Raw genomic sequence first — 16,531 nt, forward strand, 5'->3', positions numbered from 1 at the left:
TGTATCTGCTTGTTACCATGTGCATTCAATTTTTTTATATATTAAAAATCCTTGTGTGATATTAATGTACAGCTGATGAAACAGGAAAATTCCTTTGGAGTCACTGAACTTTTTGCAGTTGTTTCTTGTATGACTAGTTGTTTTCTTGTGGCAGGACAACTTTTAGACCCCCCAATAAGCAGAGCATGTTAGAAAAAGACTGTGAAAACTGAAGACATACTCTTTCTCCATAAAACGTCTTTAAATATGTTTTAAAACAATATTTTATTTTTTTGTGAAAGCTGTTTTTAAAGTTGGAACAAAATATTGCTTGGGAAAAGATGACAGTTTTCTTAATGCAGGAGGTGATGCATTTAAAGCACAGATTAACTTTATGTGTAAACGTGGCATCTCTTGTCTAAGCAATGGAAAAACTTCCTAGATTTTCCAGATCGCGTAGTATTTTTAAAGGTATTGTTGAGTACTTTCATAAAATTACTCAGAAGAATGTTTTCTTGTGAATATGTGGTGGAAAGATGTGAATCTGTTGCTGTGAATTTTTTGTGAAATACTAGCTGATGTAGTGTATTCTGACTGAACCAAGACTTCAGAATCTCTTGTTTGTCCATTAAGGAGCAGTGACATTTCTGCACATGCTGGTATTTTAAAAATACAATACTTTATGGCGTGTCAGAGTTCCTTGAATTTAGTATACTTTTGTGTTTAAAAAAAAACAACCACCAAACCAAACCTGCATACACAAAGCAAATCAGACCACATATGCAAGGATTACTGCATTTTGTATGCAGATTATTAATACTATTGTTATCTTTTTAAGATTCTAAAGTTTTCATAGCATAACAAGCCATGCTGGATGCATGTATGATAAAGTTTAGTTGTGCTCCATTTGTCTGTATATTCAAACTGAACGGTGAAGACTATAATTAAATATTAAGTATACATATTAAGTGTAAACCAAACAAACTAACCAAAACAATTAGAAGTGGGGAAACAGACTGACTTTTTTTCTTAGTCTAATCTTGGTTTTAGAGGTAGAAAGTTTATTTTGGTGGTCTTGTAACAAGACATGTAATACTCTCTAGAACTTACTGATGTTCTTCCATTGCTACTGACTAAGGTGAGACCTGTTAGCACATTTGTGAGACTTTTCTAGTCTCTCACCTACAATCTTAACCATGTACCTATCGTTACTTTGGAAGCTTTTGTGATTGATGTTTACAATGTTCATTCGAATTCCTTGAAGGAAGGATGTGTGTATAAACAGATGGAAAGTGTGCACCTTTTTGTCATCTTCAGTTCACACAAGATATCCTAGTCTACTAGCAATAAACACATTGAGTTGTTGGGAGACAACCTATGTCTTCAAGGCCTTACTTTTCAATAGAAAATACTATTTTGATCTTTCTCCTTTCTTGCTAGTAAATTGAGTATTCAAGGTATTCAGTGATGCAGGCACAATAAAAACTGATTGTATTTATAGGAATTCTGAAGGCTTGCTGAGAAGTGACTGTTTCAGGTTGTAGAACCTCCTCTGCATAACAAATTCTGTATTGTGTTCTTTTCAGGTAATGGCAACTTGGAGGTGATGGACTAATTTATTTTGACTGAGTTTCATTAGACTCTAAGTTCATTTTGGAATTGGGCATTTAGATCCTTGCAGCTGCTAGAAATGTAAGATGGTGTAGACTTGAACACATCGGAGGGAAAGAGGAAATGGGGGAGCTAGGTCGCTGGCAAGATGGTGTACTGTCAGATCGGTACAGCCAGGAATGTAGGTAACATTCTTTGCAACTCAGCTGCTAAAAGAAGAAGTTGCATCAGATGGGACTTACTCAGCCTGAAAGTATGTAAACTGAATAGTTTTATAAGGTCTTGATGCAGATCCTATAAATAGGTATGTCTGTAAATGTGTGCAAAAGAAAAAGTGGTTGAATCTCTCTTTATAAAAAGAAAAAAAGACAGGGAGAGAAGTATGTTACTATAACCACCATAAACCTGTTCAGCTTGGTGTTTTTCTTCTCCAAATTTCCTTGCTTTTTGAAAGAGCAGCTCATAGCTCTGGACGTAAGCAAGCGATCATTTTTCTGTTTGTCATGTGAAGGACAGACTTGATATTAGGCTGCCTTATCCAATTTTTGCATTTGAAATGTAAGCTGCAGTGTCACTGAGCTCATTCAAAATGTTGCAACCCTTATTCCACTGGGCTCTGCTAGGCAGAGAGTAGAAGTGGCTTGAGTTCTTAGCTCAACCTGGTTTGTCCCATCAATTCGTTATCAGCTGTCTCCTATAGCTAATAATGTTACGCATTTGATCTGGAGTTTATGGAAAAACTACATAATTAACTACAGTCACGTAAATCTTGATGCAGTTTTGCTCAAAGTCAGGATCCTGACTGGGAATGATGAATGCAAGGCGGTTCTGAGCATGGAAGAGTACTTTTAAAATAGAAAATAATTTAGCATACCCAGCAGTGCCCCTCAGTCTGAAACCTGCACAAGCAGATGGTGGTTTTGTGCTTCATTTGAAGCCAGTGCTCTCAGATCAGTGTGTTTGGAATCCCTGCTCAGTAGGTCAGTGATAGACTGCTTTGCCCCAGACAACCCTCCTCTCCCCCTCCAGCCCTGTAATACAGATCTGGAAAACTTGCATTGACTGTACTGGACTTTGGATCAGAACTTAATTGGTTGGCTAGACAGCATTTGAAGGAGAATCCCTGGAGGTGCATACAAAATACACAGCTGTCCAAACAAGGCAAAACTGCTTATCTCTCAAGCCATTATTGCAAGGGGAGAAACGCTAATCATTGCCATAACAGTGACTTCTGTGGGGAGAGAAGCTGAATTTACTGCTCATGGAAATGAGTTCCTTTTTCTTGGGGTATTGATGATAGACTGAGTAGACACAGCACATGGTGCTGAGGAAATTGCGTTGTCTACCTTCTCTTCTCTCCTCTCCAGGGAGATTTCTGTCTGAAGAGTCATCAAATATAAAACTTGCAGAGTTCTCCCATTCTGAATTCTGTCCCCTTTGAACTTCCATTGTATTTTTTTCCCTCTCTTACTAGGTTTGAAAATTCGTTTTTGCTTCTCTGTCAGACCCTTTCCTATGGTGGGAGAGTCACAACAGGGAATTTATCATTTTCTGACTAGTGCAGGAAGCTGCTGTTGTGCTTAAGTGCTTTCAAATGGTGTTTCTTGCAACCACCGAAATGTTGTGCAAGGAGAGCAAGGGTGGGTGTGCCCTTGTCCTTCCTGCTACAAGACACTTGGTGTTAACTTCCACTTAAAATGAGTGGCTGTTGTCAGTTTTCAAATAGAATGAATTGTTCTGGATAAAGGGAGTGTTACTGCATGAAGTGAACATAACATGTCTCTTTTTTGTAATTACTTTTCCTTTTACATTTCTCTTCTCGTCATGTAATACCATCAATCAGTTCTTAAACTGATGCTGTATTCACAGAAAAGAAAACCATGGTGAGTGAAAAACAAAAAACCCACTGGTAATTATGTTTCGAGTCACGTGTCTATTTCATACACCAATTTCTTGCTAGAACTGAGGAGCAGTCTCTGATAGTACCAAAAATATGTTTTTAAAAATGTTTGGTTTGGTTTGTTTTTTTTTTAAAAACTTTGCATTTAAAAAACCCTAACCCAAAAATTCTTGGCAAAGACAACAGGAATTTGGGCAAATGAGATAGTGATCCATTCCTATCTGAAGCTAAACACAGATGTGAATTCTTAAATAATGATGCATTATGTGTTGTTCACAGCCATTAACTTTTTTCTAATATTAAGTGTGTTTTTATTGCAGATACATTATGTTCCACCACTGCTTGTGTGCCTGCTTTGTCTGACCTCCTCTGGATACCAGCAGCAAGTGGGTGGTTTGTGATGTGCTTATTTAAAGGGCTTCATCACTCTCATGTTTCATACAGAGATTTCTCAAGTAACAAAAGGTAATTAACAGTTGGGGATTTATCTGTAGTGAGAGAATGCTCTGATTTTTGAACCTCCAAAATTGTATGTTTAAAGTGGTATGGCTTATGATCCTACCCCTTGAGGTTTCCCTAGAAACCCACCAAAAAAAAAAAAAAAGTAAACTGAAGGTGGGGGAGGACTATTTTCAAGAAGAGAGTTTAGATTTCACAGAACTGGTAGAGCCCATAGCTCAAATTGTCCGTAAGAAGAAAAAAATGTTGTTCTGAATGGTGCTGTGAATGCTGCATATTATTAAATCATGAGGGTTTGTATGTCCTCCACATTTTAATGAAATTTCTTGCATAAGTGGTGTTTTTCAACCTCATTAATTAATTTCTTCCTGGTTGACGTAAAAAGAACCATATGAATTAGTGCAGCCCAGTGTGGCTGGTAAAATTAATCCTCAGTTAGGTGCACTGGAGATACAGACAGCAACAGAGAATTGCATGTAAACATGTTGCATTGTACGTGCTGGTGCTTGTGGTTAGAGCAACGTGGGAAATGATTAATCTTACCCTTTAGAAGCTGCAACTTGAAATATTATCCTGATTAGGAACATTAAAATAATCCTATTGCATCAAATCCTCTGTTCATCAGTACCTGAATCAGATCTTTTATAGTTAGCAGCTTTGATCTCCAAATCAAGATGTTTATATTCCGTCCAGATTTTGTTCCACATTCTTGTTATGTGTATAAATGGATGGGCCATTTTTCACTGAGTCTTGATTATGTCAGACATGCACCTTCAGATGTGTGCTCATCTGGTACCTAGCTCGTTTTTGGCAAACAAATACCTCTGTGGTACTGTGAGTAACTTAACTACAGAAGTCCCATTCTGGGTATGTTAAATACAGCTGTGGGAATTTTTTTCATGAACGTTTACATTCTTTACACAAACACAGAAATTCCTTTGAATTACAGTATGATAACAAAGCCCAGAAAATTATGCTCACATATGTTCTGAAAACAGGTGGATTAATGCTAAGAAATTAATTTCTGCTAAGAAATACAGGTGAAAGCGATTTTGTTAATGATGAGCTCTTTCACACCACTGGTGTGTGGTGACTGTGTATTTCAATTACTGCACATGTGAAGCTCTGTCCATAGAACTGGTTTACTCGGATGTATAGGACAAGGGCCAAGAAAATGCGCTTTCTGTTTTTCAGTGAAGAAACTGATTTAGGGATATTTCTTGCTTTGTCCTGTCTGTTTCATCAGCACTTAGACATAAAAGACAAACTTGAAAATTATTTAAATTGAAGCGGTGACACAAATATACAAATAGTATCTCTGGAGGTTTTTCACATTGTCGCACAGAACCTTTGAAATTAATGCAACAAAAAGAACAGAGTAGTGTATTCTGTTTCCGTATTTACTTGACTTTTTTACTGCACTTTGTTGATATTTCAAGTTGGTAGGTATGATTAAGTAAGGTTCCCATCTTGGTTTGTGGAGTTTTTTTGTATAGAAACAAGGAGGGAATGATGAGGTTTTTTTGAAATGGCAAATGTGTTTGTAAATACACAAACTTATGAAGGAGAGCTAGGCACAAGCATGTCTGTTTAGGTCACTTTTGAAATTGGCCAGTTTTTCAGTTAGTTCTATAAACAATATTTCCATTTAGGGTTGGGTAGACATAATACCAATTGACCAAGATGAAAGGATCTGTCAGTTCAGGTGAAGGTTTGTATTTAACAGAGGATTATTATTAGAGTATTTTAGAAAAATTACTGTGGTAATTAAAGAAGGCTTCCTCTGGAGATTAAAGCTGTGAATGTTTTGCATAAGCAAGTGGTAGAGCACAAACATAACATTTTACATATTGTTGACAGAGATAGTGAGAAGTCTTTTAAATATGATGTTTCTAGTGATGTATTGGTTATTTTCTTCTAAGAAACATGAATTCCTTGATGGATTAAGAGAAATGCATTTTTTTCCTTAATTGAACGCTTACTTGTTACCTGTGTGCTGCCTTTGCAGCTGAAAGCACAAATCTTCTCATTTAAAGGTGGCTGGCTCTATGAATGAGGAATGCGGAATCCATATGCTCCCCCTAGATCAGGACCCAAGGAATGTAATGAGTGACACTTCACCTAGAAATTCAGATTTATATGTCTGTGATACACTGGCTCTGTGTATTACTTAGTTTAGGAAAAAAAAAGATGCAGTTTTCTTTTGGCATAGTGTCTTTTTTGTTTTTTTTTCTTTCCCCCAGAATTACCATCATGGTAGCATAGTTTTCTCCTCCTGTATGTGTAATTGAATATTTTTGTCTATCACGTAGCTCATGGAATGAATGTTAACCTCCTTTAAGGTGTTTAGCCTTTTTTTCTGCTAACTTAACTGTTATGATCCATTTCTGTAGCACAAGGCATTTTTAGCCCACATAAATGTATAATCATACACTCATCCTTTCCTCAGTAATTGTAGTTACGAGCAGAAAATTTTAAAAAATGATGTTCCAAACAGCTCTTTTATGATAAAGCAACATAATGCAATATAAACTAATGCTGTTGAAAATTGCACTTTAAGAATGAACACCCATCTGCCTATGCAAAACAATACACATATTTTTAAGTTAAACAATAATACGTTCATGTTAAATATCTTTATTAACTGTTCAGTATCTTCATCAATGACATAAAGTGGGATTAAGTGCACCCTCAGTGAGTTTGGGGATGACACCAGGCTGAGTAGAGCAGCTGATGGGCTTGAACGAAGGGATGTCATGCAGAGGGACCTTGACAGACTTGAGGAGTGGGCCTGTGTGAACTTCATCAAGTTCAACAAGGCCAAGTGCCAGGTCTGCACCTGGGTTGGAGCAATCCCCAGTACTAGTGCAGACTGGGGGCTGAACGGATTGAGAGCAGCCCTGCAGAGAAGGACTTGGGGGTATTAGCAGATGAAAAATGAGAGAGGAATTCACAATGTGCACTTGCAGCTCAGAATGCCAGTTGTACTGTATAAAAAGAAGTGTGGCCAGCAGGTCAAGGGATGTGATTCTCCTCCTCTACTCTGATCTTGTGAGACCCCACTTGGAGTCCTGTGTCCAGCTCTGGACTCCCCAGCACAATGAAGACGTGGACCTGTTAGAGCGAGTCCAGAGGAGGGCTACAAAAATGATCAGAAGGCTGGAACACCTCTCCTGTGAAGAAAGGCTGAGAGAGTTGAGATTGTTCAGCCTGGAGAAAAGAAGGCCCTGGGGAGACTTTATTGCAGGCCAAACCATTCTATAATTCTAAAAAATCAAGTCTTTATAACTAGTGGCTTGTTTAGACCTATTCTGAATTGAATATGAAATGCTGACTTCTAGGTGGTAGTTATTTGGAATCAGTTTTAATAAAAGCAAGCCTTCTAGAGTGTGGTCAAAGCTTTTGTCATAAGCATGGATTATACTGATTAAAATGATGATGAAGTCACAGAAGAGCAAAGACATTTTTTGACTGGCTTTTGGAATATGCTGTCAATCTTTTTTTTTTTTAAACTTGTTTCTTTTTTCTTTGTGAAATATACGTATGGTTATATATTGAGTTACTATTTTTTTTTTCTTTGATTACATTTATCAGAGAGGATTTTTAGCTTGAGTTCCTTATGAATAGACTTAAATGATTTTTCTGAAAGGAGGAGGTCTTGGAGGTCTTCCCATTTGTAGATAAGATACAAAACAAGTCTGCTTACTTAAAAGTCTCTCCTCAGCACATGTTTCCTTTTAAGTGTCTGCTTAAGACTGAAACTCAGCTGAATGGTGCTATTCCTACCTTTCTTTTCATCAGTGCCAATTTGTGACCTAGCTAATTGTTTTGTCTTGTAAATTCTCAGTGCAATCTTTGCGTTTAAACTGGGATTATAATGAGTTGCACAGATATCATTAAAGGGATTATTTTGGCTTTCAGGTTTAACTAGCATGTTTCATTTGGACAGGAGAGCACACACTGCGTAAAATCCAGTGAGAGGTAATAAATCCTCTGGTTGGACTCCCAATTAATATCTTTGTTTTTCCTCTCATAGCGTCGGACTAAGGCTATATAGCAAATCAAAGAGAAACTCAACTTTTGGTAAACCTTCTAAGCCATTCTCTTGTCCTCAGCTGTTAATGTTTTTCCTGTATCAGAACGGTACTATCGTTAAATAGGAGTATTGCAAGCAAAACCAAATACCAAAGTCAAGAAGTACTCCTTACCTTTCTTGTAGGCAAATGCTCTGAACAGAAGCAAAACAAACAATGGCCTGTCTTACAATGACAAATATGGAAGGTACAGCAGCTTCTACTGTCCACCACAATGGTGACATCCATGGGAATACCAGTGCACCCAAGCAGACAGAACCATTGCTTCAAGTGTACCTTTATCATTCCCCTGGGAAGACAGGAGGAGATTACCTTCAATTTCCATCTGGAGAATACGTTGCAGAAGAGATTTGTGCTGTTGCCTGTAAAGCCTGTGGTAAGTGTATACATAATGGTTTTCCTAATGAAGGAGTGAAATTCAACGTAACGCAAGAAAGTTTTTTTTAATAATCCACAGCTCATGAAAATGGTGGCATTTTAACTGAAATGCTAATCTCTCTGTTCTTTCAGAAGTAATCAGTATCAGAAGTAATTAGCACCAGGCTGCAAAACTGTTCCTGTCGGAATGGTTGTGAAACTGAGATTATAATCTGGTGATTGCCATCTTTTTTCAAATAATTTGAGGCTACGCTATCCTTTACCTGAAGTCTTCTTTCATTGAGCTGAGATACATTTTGGATAGTTAAATCACAGCAGGAGCTGCAAATAGCTTGGATTACTTTCTGATACAACCCTGCAAAACAGATTGGTCCTGGAAGTTATGTGTATATTGTGTATTATAAATGCTCAATCATTTTACAGATAGAAACTGTTCTATTAGATATAATGTGACTGCTTTTGTGTGTGTGGTTAATGCTTTTCGTAATTGTTTAGGAAATAAAGTGAGTAAATGACAGGGTAGTACATCTGAAATAAATAAATAGAACATGTTTATATCTAAGAATGCCTTTGAATTGTTACATTTACCCGGAGTTTAACACGAACAGGTGCTGAGACTGGTAGTAAAGTAATTCAAGCATGCATTTTGTGCATGTGTCTTTCTTTCATTGCAAAAGTAGGTTGAATTTGTGAATAAAAAAAATTAATTCCATTAAACTTTGGATATTAAACTATCTTTTTGTTCCTCATGCGCATGTGCACACACACACATGTACACAGAGTCTCTCCATATCTTCTTTTGGGCTGTCAGTAGTAACAAAGCTGGATTTCTCTTCTAGCTTTTTAAGTGCCACATTTCAGGTGCAAATGCATTTAAAAGAAAGGCTGATAACTGCAAATCTTGCTTTTCCAGTGAGTCACAAATACAGAGCTGCTGACTCTGTACATTTTATTATCTCCAAACAGCTTATATTTCTGTGATACTGTCTTTTGATTGCTATACTGTTTTTGAATATAGTTTTAATGACTTTACTTTTGGGAGGGGTCTGTCAGTTTTTTCTGTGGTGTTGAATGTCTTGTACTGAGTTGCATGCTGTCAGCTAGTAATTTGCTTGTATATGCTAGTTTCACAAAAATTCTTCTGGATTTAAGCCCTGTTGTTCCTTGGAGTTCTTTAGGTGTGGCAGAGTCTGACTACGATCTGAGTTTGCAGAGTTGCTCTTCGTGTAAGAGCTTTAGACAGATAAGCACGTAGGAGTTCAGCAGCAGCACTGCCCAGGATTCATTCCGGGAGACCATGAGGAAGTAGTATCTAGAGATTTGCAGAGTTTTAGCTGTGTGAGATTCCGCTGCTCTGAGTTTGACAAATGGACCTGGGAGTGTTGTCAAAGTTAAGGTATCTTTTTGACGGTGACTCAAACCAAGATCTTCCAGGTATCTTCCACTGTGTCCCCAAGGTTCTGTAGTATCTTTCCTCCAGTTGAAGGAAAAACAAAAAAGTATTGTCTCCGTGCTTTAGAAAATATGCCCATACTAATTTCTGTAATAAGGATAAATTTCTTAGCGCTGGTGCCCATGTTTTTCGGGCTTCAGTTTTGCCTCTGTTAGGTTTGTCAGCTTAGTTCACACCCTCAGGTACAGCATTGAAAGGTGTATAAGGCTAGTGGGGCAGGGGAGGTTCTTCATTTTTTGAGTCTTAAAGTGGTATCGAGTTTTTACATTAGGCAATAGTTAAATATTTTTTTAATGGAAATAAATACTGTTGTAGTCAGTGAGGGTATTGCTGAGGGAGTGAAAAAGAAACAATTTTACTGGATAGTGGTGCGAAAAAATGCTTATGTGTTTAACCTGGATATTGTGCTGGTTTTGGCTGGGATAGAGTTAATTTTCTTCATAGTAGCTAGTATGGCGCCATGTTTTGGATTTGTGCTGAAAACCGTGTTGATAATACAGGGATGTTTTATTTATTGCTGAGCAGCGCTTACACAGAGTCAAGGCTTTCCGTGCTTCTCACACCACCCCACCAGCGAATAGGCTGCGGGTGCACAAGAAGTTGGGAGGGGACACAGCTGGGACAGCTGACCCCAGCTGACCAAAGGGATTTTCCATACTATGTGACATCATGCTCAGCATATATAGCCAGGGGAAGGAGGAGGAAAGGGGGGACATTCAGAGTTAGGGCATTTATCTTCCCAAGTAACCGTGAAGCGTGATGGAGCCCTGCTTTCCTGGAGATGGCTGAGCACCTGCCTGCCAATGGGAAGTAGTGATTAGTTTCTTGTTCTGCTTTGCTTGCGTGTGCGGCTTTTGCTTTACCTGTTAAACTGTCTTTATCTCAACCCACGAGTTTTCTCACTTCTACTCTTCTGATTCTCTCCCCCACCCCACTGGGGGCAGAGTGAGCGAGCAGCTGGGTGGTGCTTAGTTGCTGGCTGGGGTTAAACCGTGACAGATATTCATGTACCAACTTGCCAGAATATTAAACTGATGAGGGCTTGTATCCATCAAATTCAGTAAGTTCAAAATAATGTGGTCTTTGAAAGAATATACTGTATCATCAACCATGACATCAGGTGCCTTGCTTCCTTTGCTTCCTATCTGACTAGATTTTTTTGTCATAGGGGAATAACAAGTCATCTGAACACAAACTTTTCAGTTACCCTTCTAATGAATCAGTTAATTAAAGCTTACCTTCCAGAAAATCTCCCAACCTAGTCTGAATTCACTAGAATAGTAAGTACCTTGGTAGTTTGATTAGTTGTTTCGACTGTTATGGCTGGTCTGTCCACTTTTTTTCTTCCTTTTTCTCTGGTTTGAATTTTCCTTGCTTCAGTTTTCAGATGTTTCTTCAAGTTATGTTGTTCTTCTCATTTCCCCATCACCAACCCTAGGGAGATATTTATGTGCCACAATCAAATTATCTTTTGGTCTTCTTTTTGATAAAACGTAAATTGATTGATCTCTTTAGCTTCAATATTGTAGCTTTAAATTTTTTTGCTGTCTTCTGCACTATCTCCAGTTTCCCAGGAAAATGTGCAGCCCAGGCCATGTATGATACTCTTCTCACCCACATCACAAACATACAAAATCCAATTCCTGCTAATCCACAAATCCAATTAGTCTTGTTTCCTGTGACATTATCTGAAAACTTCATACTCTATTGCTTGTTTTGTCACACCTCACCAATCGTTTTCAAGTCTTCTAGCTTTCCGGGGTACCAGTTTCTGTTCTGCTGGTATGGCTAGTACCTAGCTCCTAGATGTATCCTTTTATATTTGACTGTTTTAAAAACAATTTTGTATGAATAGTACTCCTTATTAAGTTGGTTTTATATTTGTTTCTATTGTTTCAGCATTCTTCACCAGCATTTCTAAAATAAATCCGTAGTGATTTATACTTGCTTGTATAAATAAAATGTTTTATCACGTTCAGCCTTTTTCCTTGTAGAGCTGAGGTAGACAAAGTCCTCTGAAGAGTGGTTTCTGCCTGGCAGCTACTATGGCAGTATTACACAACCTTTTTCTCAAAGCAATTTGTAACTTCATTTCTTTCTAGATTGGTGGAAAAGGCTGAGAGGGTGGCAGATTTTTGTTCTCCATCATAAAAGTTATTAGTGCTTAAATGATGAGGTACTACTTCTTACTAGTTTCTGGTTTTTTTCTAGGAGGTTTTATGGTTGTGCGGCAGAACACGTAGGTCTGCAAAGCCTATAGGGTCAAATGGTTATGTTGGCAAGACTCGTCTTTTGGGAGTTAACTATGAATCAGAGTACTACTTAAAGAAGAGTCATTCAGGTAGTAGGCATGTCCAAAATATAACAAACTTGGTAATTTTTAATGAACTTTCTCAGTGATCAGAGCAATTGTTAGATTTCTTGATAGCAGAGCTAGATACATCAAAGTATGACTGTTTGTTACTGGTGGCAAGCAGGACTGGATCTAGGCAAACATCAGCAGTCACAGAGATAGTCCTTGCTATGCACCTTTTACACAGTTCAAACAATTGAAGGTTTTCCAGTCTGTGCTGACTTGACTTTAGATCTGTTGTATATGGCATGTATTAGCTATAGAAATATTAGTCTCACTATCATTCGGTCGTTGCATGCCAGTTTAAGGCATGCATGCAGAAGCTAAGCCTTTTCTTATTTTATTTAAAAACAACTTTGCATTTTTTTAAAATATAATAAATATAAAACTTCTTGTAGGTTTGCTTTTTTATATGGAAAACTGTCTGAACATGAAACTGAGTATCTAACCAGAAATGCAAGAATAACTGAAGTGTCTTGATATAAGGTTTAAATTGACTAGTCAGTGTCGTGGTTCAGCTCTTGAATCTTAACTAGTATGTTAATTGCTATGTAAAAAATGATAAATGTCACACAAAAAACGAGGAAAGTCTTTGCTCTCAGCCTAAGAGAGAAAGTGGTATTAGAGGAAATAATTGATGATGGAAATGAAGTATGATGGAGAAATTGTTCTAGAGGGTACAGAATCACTGTGTTAGATGTGTCTTCTAGATTTAGTATCAGAGACTTGTTTTCCCAAATCATGACCTTAAACCCCTTAATTTTCTTCTCTCTCTCAAGTAATCTTAAATGAAATTTCTCTTTTAAGCTGTTTTTAGTATGTTTACATTCAGTTTATAAAAATATTAAGTAGTCATGGCCATTCAAACACAAGTAGTGGTAATGATTCAAGAAAACCATCAGAGTTGATGTGAGAGAGATAACACAAGCTTGATGTGATATATTACAGAATAAATAAATGTGTTTACAGAATAACTTTAAGCTTTGTTTATAATTTTTGTTTTACTCGAAGTGTAACTTATGAAAAAAATTCTGGAAATATGTGTTTAAAAATTAGCAGGTATAATTGAAAATAACATGAATTGTTTTTTGTTGTGGTGTAGGTAGATCAGATACAGAGTACTGGGAACAGCTGAAGTCTTTGAATTTGAATCTTGGATGTATTTATTTGTATACAGAAAGAAGGATGTTTTTGTATACTATATTAGTGTAACTATGCTATACCAGTAATTTTGCAATAAGATACTGTCCAGTCTCTTGTAAGTGGATTTAAGAGTTTTTATCATCAGATAAAGTAATTTAAAAAAAAACCAACCAAACAGAAAACAACTGAGGATTGTACACTGTAACTTACCAGAATAATACATTATAGACAAGACCAGTATCAAATGGAAAAATAATTTTCTTTTAGTTTTTAAACTAACAATTTGTTGATTTATGCCATTGGCTGAATAATATGAGTAAAAAATACATGCATCACTTGTATGTATAATCCAAATTGTTACTGAATTAAAATTAACAAAGTGAAGATATTTTTATTTTACACTAGGCAAGTGAGTTTGTAAATCACAGTTAAAATGGTGATGATTATAAGCTAAGTATTGCTTTGGTGCTAGCCAAATAAATTTGTGCCGTGTTCTTGAAAATCTTAATAAATTAGTAGTAAAGTATGCAGAGCTGGTGACTTTAAATGTAACTATAACATTTAAATAGCACACTGAAAAATGTTTTAGCAGAGGAAACAAAGGAGCATAGTTTTGCTTAGCATCTTGCATTTCTGCCGTGGCTTGTCCCTCTGGTGTATGTGAACCCTAAATTTCTGTAGGACTTACCTGACTTTATCTACATTCTGACAGACTTAATGTTCCGATTTCCCCCCTCCACTTCTGTTAGGATCATTAACTGCCTGAGTTACAGGTAGCTAGCAGTTAACAAAAGACCTTGAATTTATTGGCTTCTGTGTTTAGGGTCTTTTTTTTTTTAATGTCGATATCCTGAAACTCCACCTAGGAACCTTTTAATTTTCACCTATCCGATTTGCAAATAGATTTGGAAGTTCCATGTTACATTCCTTGAAAACTGCTAGTGCCTCCCAGAAAGCAGAGAATTTTTAATTATACTAAAGTAAAAACACTGTTTCAAAACATTTAATGTGACTAAGCACTGACAGTGTCTGCAGTCAATTAAGCATTTTCAAGACAGCGACTGTGTTGCATAATGTGATTATTGTGATGATCTGTAGTACCTCTTCGCTTGTGTGGTTCAGAGGAGATTCCTTGTTAGTAGCTAGAGAATTTCAAGCAGTTTTATCCTTAACATGCTGAATTTCCAGAATTCACATGGCTCAGAGTTATCATTGATTGTAAGTGCCCATTGTGGGTGGGTAGGGGGTGATTTTTTTTTTTTTTTTTTTTTTTCCGGGGAGGGGGATTGGGTTTTGTTTTGTGTTTGGTGTTGTTTTTTTTTTTCCTTAAGTGATAGCCTTTCCGGAAAATCCGCGCACACATCCGCTCCGCCCCCAACCCCCGCCCGCAGGGTGAGGAATGGATTAGTCAGAACTCTGGGCAGTTCTGTTTTGCCAGGAAAGGAAACATGGGCTTTGATTAACTATTCAGAAAACATTTTGTTAACAGGATAGCTACATCGAATGTGGTGTCAGAGTTCGGTAAGCCTCCAAGTTTGTATGAAAGATGAGGAAAAGATACTATTTTTTTGTAAGAAAAGCCAAACAATTTTCCATCGGGTATTTGCAAGACTTTGTACGTTTTAGGTGGTTTACCTGATAGTTGTGTGTGAGAACTGACTAATGTTTGTATTGGCCTTTAAAAATTGGAGATTTGTTAATTGGTTTTAATCGTTATCTCTGATACCGCTAATATACCACTGATACGCTAATCTAGTTTGCGTACAAAGAACAGACCCGTTTGTGCAAACTTTGTACAGACAAGTTAAGAAGATACTGTGTCACATGAACTGAAATATGCATTAGTTTTCCTGAAAACGGGCTGGCTGTGGTGTTTCGGGTTGATGTTGTTTACCTTGAGATAAATAGTATACTGAGATACAGCACCTTGGAAGAGCTTCTGGGTCTCCTGATAATGACTGATATGCCACCTTGAGACTTGGTATTGTTTACATACCAAACAACAAAGTCAGTGAAATGCCCCAAATGGGTGCCCTAAGGCTGACCTACCACATTCTAATGTTAAAAACCACACCTCCTAGCTAGAAAAGCCCCCAACCCAAATAAGCCCCCTACTCTGAGCATGCGTAGTGAATTAAAAGAGAACTGTATCTTTAAGACGAAGTAAGAAAGATCCTAACCAATAGTTATCTAAGGGGTGGGACCAGAAGGCGTAACTAACTTTGTTAACTGTTTAAATACTTGTCATGATTTCAGCTGGGTGTGCATGCTAGGAGGAATACTCCCCCATGCACCCAGCGCTGCAATAAACCAAGGTGGGCTTTCTAAACTAGCATTTGGTTTGGAGAGTTTTCTTGGTTACAATTTTTGGTAACATCTCCATGCAACTAATTGTTTTCATCTGTGCATGTCTAGTGACTTATTAATACACTTGAATTGAGTTTTGTAAGACATTATTTCTACTGTAGACTACACATGGCTTCCACATTTCATAGTTGTATCATGGCTTTTTGTGATTTACAGTTTCTGTTTTTTATTTTTTCTTTACAGAAGGACATTACCTAATGCACAGATATTGTATGGGTGAAAAGGTACCTAATGCCAACAGAGGAGGAAATACAGAAAAACTATTTCCTTAGCTGTTTCAGGGTAAATGAAATAGTGTGACTTGTCTGGATGTGGAGCTCTAAAATCATAATGAGGAAAGGAAGAAACTACTATGCAAATAATTCTTTTTTTAGGCTTCAGGTAGAAGTTTAAGGAATAAACAACTGCTGTGTTAGAGCCTTTCATGATGTTCTTACCAAAAATGTACAGTCTGTATAGCATGGTAAGGCTTCTTTATTTAGCCTTATGTACTAAATAAAATACTTGCCAAGAGATAGTAATGCTTTTGTCTTTGCAATAGTCCAGAACATTTATTTAATAGCCCAGAAGTAAAGAGGAGAACAATTCTGCTTTATTATGTCTGAGTCACTGTCTCCTCTCTTAATTAATCATTGATTCATTTGATAGCATGGTTAGAGCAGTGGAGAAACCCAGAGGAGGCTTTTAGTACGTGTTGTGAACAGCTTTTCTGATTTTACTTGTGTTGAAAATACATTTCTCAGAAGTTTTCACTGTTGTTGACATGTCTAGGCTTCATCAGAAGACTTTGATTC

At 37.2% G+C, this 16,531-nt stretch overlaps 1 protein-coding gene across 1 annotated transcript in view; it reads left to right on the forward strand.

Moving 5' to 3' along the window:
- The first annotated feature begins 3,836 nt into the window (after positions 1 to 3,836).
- The window catches only part of JAK2 (Janus kinase 2), a 51,570-nt gene continuing 38,875 nt past the window's right edge, over positions 3,837 to 16,531 (forward strand). Inside the window, exons 1-2 of the mRNA XM_059834441.1 lie at positions 3,837 to 3,955; positions 8,169 to 8,419. Of these exons, the coding sequence (XP_059690424.1) occupies positions 8,200 to 8,419 (220 nt within the window). The 5' untranslated portion in view covers positions 3,837 to 3,955; positions 8,169 to 8,199. The remainder of the gene's footprint in view (positions 3,956 to 8,168; positions 8,420 to 16,531) is intronic.

Source organism: Gavia stellata, chromosome Z, assembly GCF_030936135.1.
Source record: "Gavia stellata isolate bGavSte3 chromosome Z, bGavSte3.hap2, whole genome shotgun sequence".
NCBI classification, from domain to species: domain Eukaryota; kingdom Metazoa; phylum Chordata; class Aves; order Gaviiformes; family Gaviidae; genus Gavia; species Gavia stellata.